General features: G+C 42.8%; 1 protein-coding gene across 19 annotated transcripts in view; it reads left to right on the forward strand.

Annotated features, from left to right (window-relative positions):
- The window catches only part of LOC147014835 (sodium- and chloride-dependent creatine transporter 1-like), a 115,896-nt gene that overhangs the window by 92,623 nt on the left and 7,630 nt on the right, over positions 1 to 15,643 (forward strand). For 4 of the 19 annotated variants that reach the window (XM_085853175.1, XM_085853172.1, XM_085853188.1 and 1 more), the window contains 4 exons: positions 1,592 to 1,676; positions 1,876 to 1,971; positions 2,595 to 2,731; positions 9,065 to 9,659. In XM_085853175.1, the coding sequence (XP_085709301.1) occupies positions 1,592 to 1,676; positions 1,876 to 1,966 (176 nt within the window). In that variant the 3' untranslated portion in view covers positions 1,967 to 1,971; positions 2,595 to 2,731; positions 9,065 to 9,659. Of the gene's footprint in view, positions 1 to 1,591; positions 1,677 to 1,865; positions 1,972 to 2,594; positions 2,732 to 9,064; positions 9,660 to 15,643 lie in introns of all 19 variants that reach the window. The other 15 variants (XM_085853181.1, XM_085853183.1, XM_085853178.1 and 12 more) reach the window with 7 other exon arrangements.

A 15,643-nucleotide genomic window follows, 5' to 3' on the forward strand; every position in this document is an offset into this window, starting at 1 on the left:
TCTGAATTTGAATAGGGTTGGTGTAAGTTGAGTACCAAAGCACATTGTCTTTGATCAAAAGACAATTTGTGTGACCATTCCAACAGAACTGGAATGCTGCCATTCTTTCTGGAATAATGGTGGAAGGAGATTATTTCTTGAAGATGGCCGTGCAGTGAGACCTGCTTCATTTTTCACCAATGTCAGTGATCCTGCATGGTGTAGAGATATTCTTGGCCACCAAAAACGTTAAAGGATCAGCTGGAAAACTTCACAATTGTTTTAGGACTTTAATGGTTGGATTCACAAGGAATTTCTTTCACAATGGGAAAACCATCAATGCAGCCAACAAGAGTCGTACATTGAATAGCGATTAGCAATACACAGACGGCGGCTATGTGTGCTATCTTGGAGCATGACTTCACTGCCATGAGTTGCTGTATTTTTTGGCGTACAAGTCAATGTGGAGTATATGTCGAAATGGATGATTTCCCCCATTTTTCCTTTCCCTAATTCATAGATGAGGTGATTTGGAGTACAAGATGAAGCTCGATCAACTACTGCAGTTAGCAAAACTAAGTCAGAACAAAAGAGTTGTTAATTCCTCCCTGACACAATGCATCACTGCCTTCAGTACTTCCAGGGTCATGAATATTAATGAGCTGTTTTGTGCATATTATTTTAATTGCTTTGTGGGATGACCTTCTGGACAAATTGCGAATGTAAATAGTTTTTCGACATGTTTGTTATCATGTGGAGGTAAAGTATTTAATACTAGAGAGCTTGTAGAACATCTTACCCCACACAGTGTTCTAGTATACAATTCAATTAAAATATAATAATAATTGTTTCAAACTCGTGTTAAAAAAAACAAACAATCCGGACGTTTAGTGATGTTGACGCAGTGTTTTATACAACACCTTATTTCACATGTCCAAATACTGCAAAATGAGGTTTTGGGAAGCAATAAGAAAGCAATTTGTGTTGTGCAGTGTTGTCTATCTGTCTGACAGTGATGCATTCGGTCGTTACTTATCCAATATCAACCAATATTGCCACAGGGATTAGGGGTCACACAGCAGTGGTTGTCGTGACTTGATCTCCCCCCCCCCCCCACCAATTCAAGGGGGTTTTCCACCTTGGGAGAAATCTGTCAAGGTGTATAAATAACTTATCCTGATCGTGGTGTTTCATGGGGCACCCTTACTGGAAGTTAAAATTATTATAACCACAAACTATTCAGTCAATTCCATCCAACGTATGATTACATTTTTAAACAGTGGCTACTGTTTAACACTCGACAGAAGAATATTTGGAGGAAACCCGATGTCTTTTTATGTGTATCGCCCCCACCTCCCCTTTCCCACAGACTACCCCTGGTCTCTTTCATAGGGAGCGGATGCTTGTTGTCTGATTCAATAAAATAAAGATTTTAAAGGTCGTATAAAAATAACAATTGATGCCAGAAGCTTATTGCTGTGAGTGTCTTGAACACCACCTTATTTAGCACGTTACATTAGATCTTCGTGCCTGTTTGTGGCCTTTACAACGTCCTTAAAACAGTAAGTTTCCTCTTTTGAATGATTTTCAATTTTGATTGACTTCTTGACAGGCAGACGGGGGAAGAAATTATCTCGCTCCTCTCTGCGTATGTGCGATCGGGACAAATTCAGAGCCAAAGTACTGCTAAACTCCAGGTTTGTTTTCCGACTTGTATTCAAAATTTGACGTTCCATTGACATTAATAGTCCAGGCAATATACTGTTCAACCTTAAATTGCAAAATAATTTATTTTTTACTGTACCAAATACAGGAATACAATTAAACACATTAAAAATGTAGAAAATATAATGAGTGGAACATGCTTTATTTAATTGTAAAAATAGTCTGTTGTAGAAACCACGGGAGAGAACTCTTCAGAGTGACGTTGCATAACACCGCCCATTTCCAGCTGTTGAAAACGATAATCAACTTGTATTTACCCTAACTATGGTGAGTATACACATCAAAAGTCTTCACTTCCAGTTATTCAACATATTTCACCCATACTAAGAAATATATATTTTATATATATATATATATATATATATATATATATATATATATATATATATATATATATATATATATATAACCACAAAATGAATTTATCATGTGACATCTTTTAGATGTCCACATGGCCATTTTGTTTACTTGATAATTATATTTTAAAATAGGCAGTGTTCGATGTGCATGACTATCATTTCCTTCTCTCCAAATATGAATTACTCGGAATTATACAATAACACGTTTCGGCAAAAATATGTCTATCACTTCACTCATCGTCCTGTCACGTATTTTAGGGTTTTTTAATATCTTTTCCAATGTATGGAAATGTTTAGAGGCCAAAATATTGTTTCTACAACGAGTTGTGCCAATGTTGTATTGTTAGGATATAAATACCAAAACCTTTAACATTTTTCTTGAGTAATCCCTCTCCAAATATTTTGAATTGTTTTTGCAGTTTATCTCAAGATCTAAAATGTAAACATACAGTTCGATAATTTTTTTTGTTCTGCTGATTGTGATTACTCGTAACTCGGTAATAATCATTGTGTTTGAATATCTGTTGTCAGGTGTGTCAGCATGGACGTTTGTGTGATCTGCAAAGAACCCCTGGACAATGAACAACCAATTGTTGCTCGTGAAAAGGGTAGCAGTGGCATCAACAGAGCAACTACCTTACATAATGGCAGCATTCAGACAACTGCAGGTCAATCTGTACATCAAAACTGCCGACATCAGTATTGCAACAAAAAATGTTATTAATCATGACTTGAAGAAGGGCAAATCCACCATTACGGACATAGTTTGAACAGATTCATTCAGGTTCATTGATGGCAGATATAATAGGTGGGTGGCTTCTATGATGCCGATGGGAAGGAGATGACTTGGTATTCTGACCAGGCCCAGAGGGAAGTATGAAAGTTCCTCTTTTTCTTTTTTCTTTTCTCATGGCAAGTAAAAATATGTCTTACAGACATTCAGACAAAATCACTTTTTGCCATTATCTGCAAAGATGAGCCATTTCCTGTGAAATGAACCAAGGCAGAGTAGTGAATATCACCATGTGTGCGGTTCATGAGGTGCATCATTTGTACAGGAATGCACCAATGGCCATCATGCCCTGAGATGTCAAGGAGAAGTCTGTCATACGTTATGGATGTATGTGACTTTCATTGTGGACATACCCTTCTGATGTAATGGACGTACATCAATGTTAAACAACAAGACACACACCGAACCTCCATCAATTTCCAAAATGTTTATTGTAACAATGAAGAACACAACTCGATGTCCATCAGAAAGAACTATGCTAATCAATAAATTGATAACAGACATTCATATCTAGCAGGTTGTCAAATACTAAGCTTCTCGATATCTCCCAAAACCCACAACAGTATCCCCAGATTTAGTTTAGATGTCCATCAAAATATTTTCATTACATCCAGGAGATACAAAAGACAAATTCAGCATCGAACCTAATACTCTTATCACAAAATATTCTGGTGATGTCATCCATACATATCATCCAACATGGTTGGATGATACCATTGGTTGCTATGGAGTTGAAACAAAATTCTAAATTAATGTTGATAATTCGGGAAATTTTCAGCAACTGATGATTTTTGGTGAATACAAGCAGTTCTGGTGGATATGTTAACCCAAAATTTTTGGAAGATCTCGTTCTGAATGCAGAAATCATTTAAATTGTGTTAGCAACCAGTGAGTGCAAATACAAAGAAACTCATAAGTTGTTTTCACCAAAATGTTAAATCCAAACAATCTTGTTATTCGCCAACAAATGATTAGATTGTGGTTTAATACGATGGATCAAGAGATACCAACGCCAAATATACATCTTTAAAGGAACATTTTCAAACGAATGGAACAGTTTGAATCTATCCAGTATTTTTCAATTAAACCACGCTCTGTATTGAGTATTTAAAAAAAAAAAAAAATTAATAGCGTCTTTGAACTGTATATTCGGGCGTTAACAAACAGAAATCATTCAGTTTGTTGCGGATGTACTCGCTTTATCTTCTGCAATTGTTTTGGGTTTACTGTCCTCTGTTGTTTCCGTATTATTGCTTCTACTATGACGTTGAAATTATCATATGCACTGATGTGAGAAAAACTATGAGGAAATTTACTATTTTCTGTTTTAAAAGATTGCGTTACGGATGTACATGAAATATGTACGTCTGTGTAACGTACGTCCATAACGTGATTTTTGGCTTCACACTCAAAGTTGAAAATCTCGGAAGTATACAAATTTTTTTTGTTGAAGTTGTACTTTACAACCTAAATGTAGCATTTTCTTATTCAGTATGAAGACTGGTGGATAAAATTGAAGTACTGTTTCATTAGCCATACATGGAGGGGCAGTATCAAATCCCGACATACCGATTCATGAAAACTATCAGATAAATCCACACATTGTTTCACATGGTGATGAAACAGAAGTTGGTTGGTTGCCATGACAAGAAAATTGTGTGACTCGACGATATTTTGACTCTACACCACCTGTACATCTGACAGCCTCACTTTTACTGGATATTTTGCCCCAGCATATCCATAATTCACTTGTATATGTTTTACACAATGTTTTAGTTGACATTTTAGATGAAACCGCTGTTTTTTTTGTTGTTTTTTTAAACAGCAGAATGTCAGTGTTTAAAATTTACACCATCTACATCACTGCAAAGAAGTTGGATTTTGTTAATTGGTTGACATCATTCAAGGAATTGCCCAGAACATTCTGAGACTCCATTGACCCCCTCGTCACACTCTTTGTTCTGAAAAACCTGAGTTTCATTTTGAACACTGTCTCTTCGGGTCATCCGACTGAGCTTTCATGAGAAAAAATAGAGGCCAACACTTCCAGACAACAGTAAAACGTGCCTAGAACGGAATCTTGGATACGGATCGTCAGTCTTAAAATTTATTGCAGGATTGAATTTGCTCAAGCTTTGCATGTAGCAGATGCTATTTATCACCAGGTGTACAATATTAACTTTAGAACAGGAAAACGGGTCCCATTGGCATTCCAGTCAACAACACAGATTGAGAAACAAAACTCAGGCCGACCTAAAGATATTAGGAAGGAGGAAGCCTTTTTAAATGTCACTGAATGATTAAGGATAATGATGAACAAATTACAATAAGTGACCTTGTGCAGAAAATGGAAGACTGGATGCAAAGATGTCTCGAGTAATAGATTCAAGAACATTTTGGAAATTATGTCATTACCAACATTAATGGCAAGGCCAGTGTTGCGACATTTTGTTGGACAGCCTGTTCAGTTCAGTGAGTTCTATGAAGCTCCTAAGTTAACAGATTCTACATTTGAGAAAATGAGTATTGTGAGAGCTGTAGTATATCTTCTGAAGATGATATCAAATGTGTAGATACCTTCAAAGATGCATACCCTGCTCCAGATGATAAATCATCTGTCGAGAGAAAGTTTCTGCATTTTCTTCTTCAAACAATATTTACAGAGAAGAATGATGTCAAGATAGCATCCGTGGGCCAGGCAATCCTTCAAGCTGACTGACCCGGAGTTCTCAGCATCCCTCCAGATCGGTTTGGCAATGCAGATGCATCACTTCATTTAAGTTCCTGATTGATTCCATGCATAGCCATGGATTTTGTTCATCCTATTCAGAAGTGAAGAGGTTTGAAATGTGTGCAGCAAGATTGCAAGGCACTTGCATACCAGGCATTGTACCAGGTCATTTTGTTCAGTATGTGGCAGATAATGCTGATCACAACATCAACACATTAGATGGATTCAACACATTCCATGGAATGGGCATTATATCAGCTGTCACTCCTGAAACCAAGTGCAAGAAAGCAAAACCAAGGTGTGATGCAACTACTGGTGATGTGGCCATGGTCGGGAAAATAGACATATGGTACTTCAAGTCACCATCAAGTGACATTACCTTTGACCTATGCTGAACTAGAGGACATGAATTATGACTATCTAAAAAGCAAATTAGATGTGCTGTGGAAGGTTGTTTGGCCTATCTATTCACTAAGGCATGGTTGGTCACTGGTCAGGTATAATGCAATCACTCAGGGATCTCATCCTGGACAATCATCTATTACATTTATGGCCATGATAGACATGTGTGCCACTGACATGAGCTGGAGTAACTCAATCCTCAAGTTTGTGCTGAGGCCAGATGTCACAAAGTACATCTTGTCCTCACCTTTGATCAGTTTTTATGGTGGAAGGCTCAGCTAATCGTCAACAGTGAACCCCTGATGGTGATCTTCAGTCGATTGTGCTACGTCTCTGTGGGCAGCTTGGGTAGCTATCATTTCTTGGAAGTGTGGCTGTGCTGCTGATGCTGTGCCCCTCCACCAGTACACTGGTACTCATTTTGCTGACCTCTAAAGGATGATAGGCTGAGTTAACCCCACCTGCTGTTAATTCAGTGGCCAAAGGGGCTCAAACTCAGAACCCTGAGATCCTAAGCCAGCCACCCTAACCATAAAGCCAGCCAACACCAGGCTTTTTGGTACACGCCTGCAAGAACTTGATGTCATGTATGCTCCAAACACTGTTCCTCACATGCTAAGTGGAAATTCTTTGGCAAGAGTCACAAGGGGTAATTTGTTTATTGATGCTTCAGTTAATGCCATCCAAGTTCCCTTCGTGTGCAGCCTTTTTTGGCTTGCTGGTTGCATCATTGGTTCGGGACGCAGCTATGCCGCTTATGCAGTGCCCCTATTACCAGTACACTGGTGCTCATTTCGCCGACATTGGAAAGATGACAGGCTGAGTCAACCCCCTGGCGTTAATTCATTGGCAAACGGGCCTCAAACTCAGGACCCAAGGATCCCAAGCCACTGCCCTAACCGCTAAGGCTAAGCCAACGCCAGGCCTGCCATCCCAGTAGCAAGAGCATTCAGTCAATGCCTACTGTTGAGAACATATGATCAGAATGAGTGGCATGTTGATGGAGTTGTGGTGAGTGATGTGCAACAGTTACATTCAGATCAGAGCATCACAGATAGTCAGGACTCTCTGATGAGGGATCCAGCCTCTCATGATTCATTGTCTGATATTCCAGAGGACATCCAAAGAAATAATAAAATTCCAGTGTCACCGGTATATGAGGACTTTATCAGAACAGTTAACCTGCATGGTCAACTGATGAGCGGTGAAATCTTCCCAGATAAGATGTTTGGATGGTTCTCTTGACAGAATACAGCATAAATTACAAGAAGTGAAGGCTTCCTTGGTTCCTTGTCACACTGCACGTCTTTGGATACAATACATGGAGATGATTGATTTACTTTGCCGGTTCATTACGGCAGAGAGGACAGGGAACTGGTATCTTTACCTGCAGTCTCTCAAAGACACTCTTGCTTTGCTGCGGCTGGACACAATATGTACACTAAATCTGTGTATTTATTTGCAGCAAATGATTCAGCTTGAAATTCACAAACCAGACGTTTATGCTTGTTCAAATCTGGCTACCATGTTGTTCATTGGAGTGACCATTACTGGGCTAAATTATCAGACCTGAGCAGGTATTGATTGATTGTCATTGAGCAGGTATTGGTAAGAAATATGAAAACATCAGGAGGACTTACCCCTTAGTGTGTTGGTGATGAACTCTAAATTATATGGAGTACAAGTGCTGGCTGATGAAAAAATATATACATTGTTCTGACTGAAAATATGAATTATTGTCAAAAATGATTAGTTTTTAGGATCTTGATTATGAAGCTGTGATTCATCTTTTAACTTCGTTTATCCAGACAAAATAGACCGGATAGCAAAATTTATTGAACAATAATTGATCGACTGCTTTTAAATCATATTTCACAATGCATCTTTCATACACAATCGCATGACAAATGTACATATGTCCTCTTGTACATCTTTAACATGAAATAAAATATTCATTGAAATTTTAATTCATGACTAACTAAAATACCCCATACACCTGACATTTTAGGGAAAATTTCAAAGCGTTCCACCAGGTCGATTTGTCGAGTTTTTAGTGTCATTTAACAATATTATGCTATTCCTTACAATTAAAATAACTTATTTTGCAATTTGAGGTTTTGCCTTTTTCATGGTAGATTGACTGGACTATAAGTTGTTCCTCGGTCATAAACTCACTGGATGGATGGACAAACATCCATCCATCAGGACCATACTCTGTGCAGAGCGTTGGTGCTGACGAAGCAGTCTCCTTGGCTATTGGGCACATTCCTGGATGGGTCGCCACTCCGACACAGGATGCCAGCAAGCTGGCACTCATTTTGCTGACCTCGGAAGGATGACAGGCAGAGTCAACCCCACCTGGTATTAATGTGATTTGTGAGTGTGATTTGAAAGGTTCCGAGGATCTCAAACCCACCACCTTTAACCATTAAGCCAATACCAGGCATATGGACAAACAGAAGTGAACCAATTACTTCACCCCACTTTTCGCTTCGCTTTCACCGGGTAACAAGCCCCAAAATCATTTTCAGCACTGTCTTAAACGATATATGTCGATTCTGAGTACAATTCAAGGCCTGGACTTCCAAGGAAAGCAGTATCGACTTGTATGCTGAAAAATAAGGTATGCGTTCCCAAACACAGCAAAAGTGAGCACAACTTAAGTTAGGATTATTTACAAAGTTCAAAATCATTCCACATCGTCAACTTTCCACCATGTGATTTTCATTTGAAGACCACTCGAAGACCATTTGGGTGGCTTTGAGTTTACCAATGAGGAAGATGTCAAAGCATGTCCTGAAATGGCTGTGTATCACTCAGTGATTTCTGTGCAAATGGCAGGTGCTGCCATGTAGATGGGACAACTATCTCATACCAGTGGCATACCTTGCAATAGTTGAGGTTTCATTAATTTCCATGCATCTTTTTGATTTTCAAGAATGTCCACCTCAATCTTCAACTACCTTTGTATTTTAATGACAGTAAATAGTTTGGTTTGTCCAAATAACCTTCAATTTGGTTACTTTTACATATGTAGGTTACTTGTATGTTTTCAATACACTATTTCCTCCCCAGGTGATGCCTCGCACTTGAAGTGTTTTTCACTCTTTGCAAACCTGCTGGTCAGGGCTTCATGGGAATGTTAAAGCTCCAATTGATTTTGCTGGTATACCTATGGAACTTTACAGCTTTGTAGTGGTGTTGCCTGCCCCACTGCATTTAGCTGTGTTTTTATCCAGGTATGTACGAGGTATTTTGCTGTTGTCATGTGACTGCTGATTAGACACCGATCTGAGATACAGCACTCTGAATCCCCTCCTGCTAAACTTGAAGAAGATGCTGTTGTTAAAATGCTGCTTTGCCCTTTTCCACAGCTCGATGTGCTACTTGGCTGTTTTTTTTGTGGTGGGGGGGGGGGATGGGGTTGGGGTGGGAAATCCTGCTTCTGGTCTTGAGCATTGTACCAATCTGAATTGGTGCATGAGCGTGTCCACATGGACATGCACGTGAAGACACACACAATTTAATTTGCTTTTGCTGTGTGCTGCAAATATTCTGACTGCTTTATGAGAAGGTGCTATCCTGTTTTTGCAGAGCTGTGTTGCAAGCTTTGCAGCACACATGAGCATGTGTGATGATGCATTACCCACACCAGACACGGAAACAAAAAGTAAGTGTGGTACCAGAAGAATGATGTGCAGCATTGGTGTTTTATACAGTAATAACTGTCAAAGTGCAGTTGGCCACAAGCTTTCATTGACTTGTATGTTTGAATGGGATTTCAAACGAATGGGTGGGTGTGGGGGGTTTTCAGGTACGGTTGAGCAGGAGTCATAAAATGTTATGTTAATCCTGTTTGAGTCTGAGCTTTACTTTTTGTTTCTTTTCAGACCTTTTCTTAAAGGGAAGAATCTAATGAGCAAAGACGCAGAAATTCTTGCAAAGGATCAATCATTCACTGTTAGGAGTTGAAGGGAAGCAGTATTTTTGTATGACAAATTGTCACGTGGCAAATGGGAGTTTTCTTGTAATTCAAACTTTGCAGAATTCTTTTTTTTTCCCCCGTTAAGCTGTTGTTGGTTTTAAATTTCAGTTGCATTTAAGGATTCATTGTATGGTTTTTGATGGTCGCCAACTGAGCATTGATGGTAATAGCTCGCATGCTCTCATTTTTTACTGAAACTTTTAATGTGGCATTCTGCTATGAATCTTGACCCATGAAAAGCAAAAGAATGATTCTTGCTCACTACATGTCAGATAAACTTTCCATTAATATATATATATATATATATATATATATATATATATATATATATATATATATATATATATATATATATATATATATATATATATAGTGACGTCCACGGGACTTGAACAGTCCCGCCAACGTAGAATGAGCCGAATCGATGGAGGCGGTTTATTTATTTATAACCCAAACATGGCGGTTCTAATCGCTCTACCGCAAACGGGACGAGGAAGGTGGCACGAGTCACTTTTCACTGAGTTGATGATGTTTATTTGTTTTTATTATTAACCAGAAATAACAAGACTCGGCAAGAAGAGGGATCCGGAGCGATTCGACGGGACGGTGTGAGATCGGGCGTGGGGAAAGCACAGACAATTCCAATAAATATACAATTCTCAAACCCTCTAAGGCGCCAAGCACACACACACACACACACACACACACAAAACGTAGCTACTTCTGGTGGTCAGGCTGGACCGTGGTGTGGACGCAACCGTCCCTGGATTGGCATCGGACGAGCTGGCATTGCTCTCGTCAGGGGGGCAGGAGAAACCGTGGTGCTGTCGACCTCCTGGTCTTGGCCCAAGTCCGCTCACAGCCGCCAGGGAACCAGTTCTGGCGCCAAATTGCGAGCAGGAGAGGGAGGCAGGTCCGCCCGCCGTTCGACCCCGTACTTCGAGTCAGCAGAACCCCAGAGCCAACCAAGGTGAGGCACGAGGCTCAGCAAGGCTCCAAGACACGATGAAGAACACTATCGAATCACCACAACAAGTACGCTTCCCGCGCAACAGCCTCCACACCAAAAAAAACACGATCTTTTTTGTCCCGATCTTCTTCCTCTTCCTTTTCGACCCCGAACAGAACCTTTTTATCCTCCTGTCCTCGTCACTTCCAATCGAGCCGTTTATTGGCCCACCGCCGTCGCCTTCTGCCAATCGTGATCACGGGGCGGAGCCATCCACTGCACTGTCCTGTGACGTCACGGCCAGCCTCCAGGGACTACTAAAAGGGGTTTACGCAGACACACTTACCCTATCCCGTGTCCCTATCTAATTACGTGACAATTATCATTTCCCCCTTGAAGAAATGAACATTTACTAGACAACTTATCACCACTGAATTGCTACTTATTACATCGAGATCCTGGTCAACTCGAACAGCATGGCATACCTAATTAAACATCCTAATTACCCTTTGAATGCATACCCCCCCCTCAAACGTAACACTGCCCCCTCCTCTGGTACAGCTCCTGCAAGGTATATCACAGGCGCTACCGTACCAGCCTTAACACTTACTGACTCACACCTAATTAACCTAACGAAATAAAGTAGGAGGGGCAATGGGCAGCGAGTCGCAGCTAACTTACCGATCCTGCTTAATGTACTACCCCCTTATGGCCTTATCCTCGCCTAAACAATCATTCGTTTTTTTGGGGTTTTTTTATTTTATCACATGATAGCACTGAGCGAAGTTGCACTCCATCTTCTGGATCATCGCTCTTGCCCAACACTCTTCCAGTGATCTGGGGAGGGGAAACAAAAGGTTCCACAAAAACACAACACTTATACTTTACATTCCTACTCTAAGCCTTAACGACACTATTCACAGGATATTTACACTTGACCGCCTCCCCCAGTGGATGCTAATAGACTCAGCGTTACCTGGGGAGCCAATTTTCAAATTTGCTTGCCCCAAAATTATGCGGACATCATGCCCTTGCTGCACATGTCAAGTTGTGCGGGATCGAGTGGGACTCGTACATCTTCACAACACTCACACCATGGTCATCATCACATTTCTAGGTCATGGTCCCCATTTTAATCATGCAGGCTGAATCCCGTCATGGCCGTGGGGTGGGTTCCCAAAAGATGATGGGGGCATCTCAGGTGCAACCATGCCCACAGGTAAGCTTTAGTCCAACCCAGACGTTTCTCCGCCCCGCTCCCTTTGATTCCCTCCCCCCTGGTAGCCATCAGCTCTAATCCCGTACAACACTCTGGAAGGGGTCTCACTAGCTCCTGGCCTTCCTGGGTCGCCAAGATCCTACCCGCCTTGGTCGCCCAACCAGACCCTCTCCCAGTTGCCTCCAGACACTGTCACCATTAGCCACCAGGGGTGAATCTCCTTGAAGGGGGTCGCAATTCCCGCTCACCGTGAGCTTCAGCAATCCCTGTGGACAAGCACATCATCCCCACCCACAAAACCCACATGACTCCCTCACCCCATCGGCCTTACATGTGACACCTGCATTTCTAACACTTCGCCGACCATGACCTTCCCTGTTACCACACCATGTCCAATAAAAAATCAATGTGTGCACCATACATTTCACTTCTTAACTTAAAACAACTCACACAGCACTTCTCACCCGATCCACGCACCAGCCATTGGACAGCCACTTGTGCCCGCTTTGTTACCAATTACCCACTGTCCCGATTGTCACTCGAAAACCCAGCAGAACTCACAAACCCATGCCAATTTTCCCACAATTCATTTTTTCCACCAAAGGAGGGCACTTCGCCACAATCTCAGCAGCCGAGCATGGCCGTACATGCTCAGCCCAATCTAGTCTCCCCGACCCCCACAGTGATCTCCGGACCCGACCTATGAAAGGGCATCTCGGATAGACCTGGCGGTTCAGCAGGAGGATTCACCCTCTCCGAGTCTAAAAGTCTATTGGAGGGTCCCTCCATCGCCGGGTACCGGCAATATCGTTGCATGTGTCCTCTTCGCCCGCACCGGAAACAACTCCCCATAAAAGGCCCTCATGGGTATCGGTGTAATGTCTCTTCCGGTTCCGGACCCCCTCGGCCATAATCGAATTGCTCTATTGGCTGGGCTGGACCCCGCCGCTTTGGCACACCAACTACCGAATTACCCCTTATCAAACTTGACAGTTTCTGGCAAATTTCCTGAAACATTTGGGTAATGCCAATTTCTCCCAGCCCCCCTCCCTGATCCTGAATTTCTGCCTGTCGGATCGTCACCGATGGCCTCTCGGGCACCCGACCCGGCCGACTCCACGATGCCAGCCTGGCCGCGCACTCGGCCGCTCGGTGCACGGTGGGTGGATCCTGTAGCTCCACTAGCGCTCGGACCTCAGGGTCAGGAAGAGCAGCTAAAAATTTCTCGAGTGCCAGTCTGTCCCATCCCTCCACTGTAAGGTCCCGATACGCGATCCTGACTGATTGGTAAATGTCCTGTGCCAGCTCCTGCACTGTCTCACCCGGCTTTAATCTGCGGTGCTGGAGCTGGGCCCGCACCAGATCACAGTTTGCCGCGAACCCAAACCGACGGCTCAACGCCTCGCAAATGTGGGAGCTGGTCAACATCCCCTCCGCGATCACGTTTAACACATCTGCGGCTGGTCCCCGCACCGTTGCCACCAAATTCCCTGTACGTTCCCGCTCATTCCACCCGTTTAGTCGGGAAATGCACTCAAATTGCGTCAGAAAAGCTTCAACGCTCCCTGACCCGTCGAAATTTACCAGGGGGATCACTTTTACGGTGGCCCGCTTCTCAGTTTCTCCCTTGTCCGAATCCAGCCCAGGGAGCAAACACCCTTGTGGCTGCATATCCAATTTCGGAGCCCACTGTGGCCAAAGATGTTTTGTGGTGAGGGTCTCATGGGTCAATTTTGCCTCCTGTTCCAAACGTTGAATGGACCGATTCACCTCTTCCCGCAGGATCTTCTGGGCCCGCACAACCTCCTCCAATGCTCCGTCGTGAGTTTGTCGCTGCTCCTCAACCAACCCGGACACTCTACTTACAAAAGACGGCTCTACCAGGCCTTTATCCAAGACTTCATCTTGGCTCATAATTTTATCTTGTTCGTCCAAACGAGCCTCCAATCCTTTTACCTCCTCTGCCAAATTCATCCCTTGCTTCCTCAGCTCTCCCCACTCTTCAACTTGCAGCTGCATACGAGCATCCACACAGGCACGATGACGTTCCAGGCTTTCATCCACTTTATCAACCCGAATGTTCGTTGCATCAATTTTATCTACCAATTTTTTCCGTATATTTTCCCCCTCCAATGTAATTTCTACCTTTGTTTCCTCCAATCTATCCTCAAATTTACTTTGTATTTCTCCCAATTTAACATCCACACACTCCTGCATCTCATTTTTCATTTTCTCCATCTTTTCCCCCAATTCATCCCCCATTAAATCAATCCGTGCACCCAACTGTTCCCCCATTACCCCCAATCAATCCGCCATCTCTGCCCCCTGTGCCGTCATTTTTGCCTTCTGTGTCACGAATTGATTTTCCATTTGTGCCGTCATTTCTGCCCTCTGTGTCACGAATTGATTTTCCATTTGTGCCGTCATTTCTGCCCTCTGTGCCGTCATTTCTGCCCTCTGTGTCACGAATTGATTTTCCATTTGTGCCGTCATTTCTGCCCTCTGTGTCACGAATTGATTTGCCATTTGTACCGTCATTTCTGCCCTCTGTGTCACGAATTGATTTGCCATTTGTGCCGTCATTTCTGCCCTCTGTGCCGTCATTTCTGCCCTCTGTGTCACGAATTGATTTTCCATTTGTGCCGTCATTTCTGCCCTCTGTGTCACGAATTGATTTTCCATTTGTGCCGTCATTTCTGCCCTCTGTGTCGTCATTTCTGCCCTCTGTGTCGTCATTTCTGCCCTCTGTGTCACGAATTGATTTTCCATTTGTGCCGTCATTTCTGCCCTCTGTGCCGTCATTTCTGCCCTCTGTGTCACGAATTGATTTTCCATTTGTGCCGTCATTTCTGCCCTCTGTGTCACGAATTGATTTGCCATTTGTACCGTCATGTCCGCTATTAAACGTTCCAACAGTGTCTGGATCGTCATCGCACCGGTTTCCGCCGCTGCCGGCCCCGTTACGGGCAATGAAGCACGGTCCACGCTCGGAATGGGGGAGGTTCCAACCCTACCCCCGTCTCTCCCTTCTTCCCCCGACTCGCTGCCAGACACGTGGCCTTCCTCCTCAAACATCTGCACATCCGCCATGGTGCAGAAGTCCCGTTTGCCGCCAATTAAATTTAATTTGAAAACTCCCGCCAAAATTTTCCCGCGCTCGCGCGCTTTTCTGCAGTACTTTTATATTCCAATTCGTGGCGAGATTTTAATCTTGGTATATTCTCCCGATACCAAATATAATTTAGAGGGGTTCGAACATCCAACACCCTGACACCAATGTGACGTCCACGGGACTTGAACAGTCCCGCCAACGTAGAATGAGCCGAAACGATGGAGGCGGTTTATTTCTTTATAACCCAAACATGGCGGTTCTAATCGCTCTACCGCAAACGGGACGAGGAAGGTGGCACGAGTCACTTTTCACTGAGTTGATGATGTTTATTTGTTTTTATTATTAACCATAAATAACAAGACTCGGCAAGAAGAGGGATCCGGGGCGAT

The sequence above is a fragment of the Eptatretus burgeri genome, chromosome 13 (assembly GCF_056783735.1).
Source record: "Eptatretus burgeri isolate ZD-2024b chromosome 13, Ebu_testis_v1, whole genome shotgun sequence".
Lineage (NCBI taxonomy): Eukaryota > Metazoa > Chordata > Myxini > Myxiniformes > Myxinidae > Eptatretus > Eptatretus burgeri.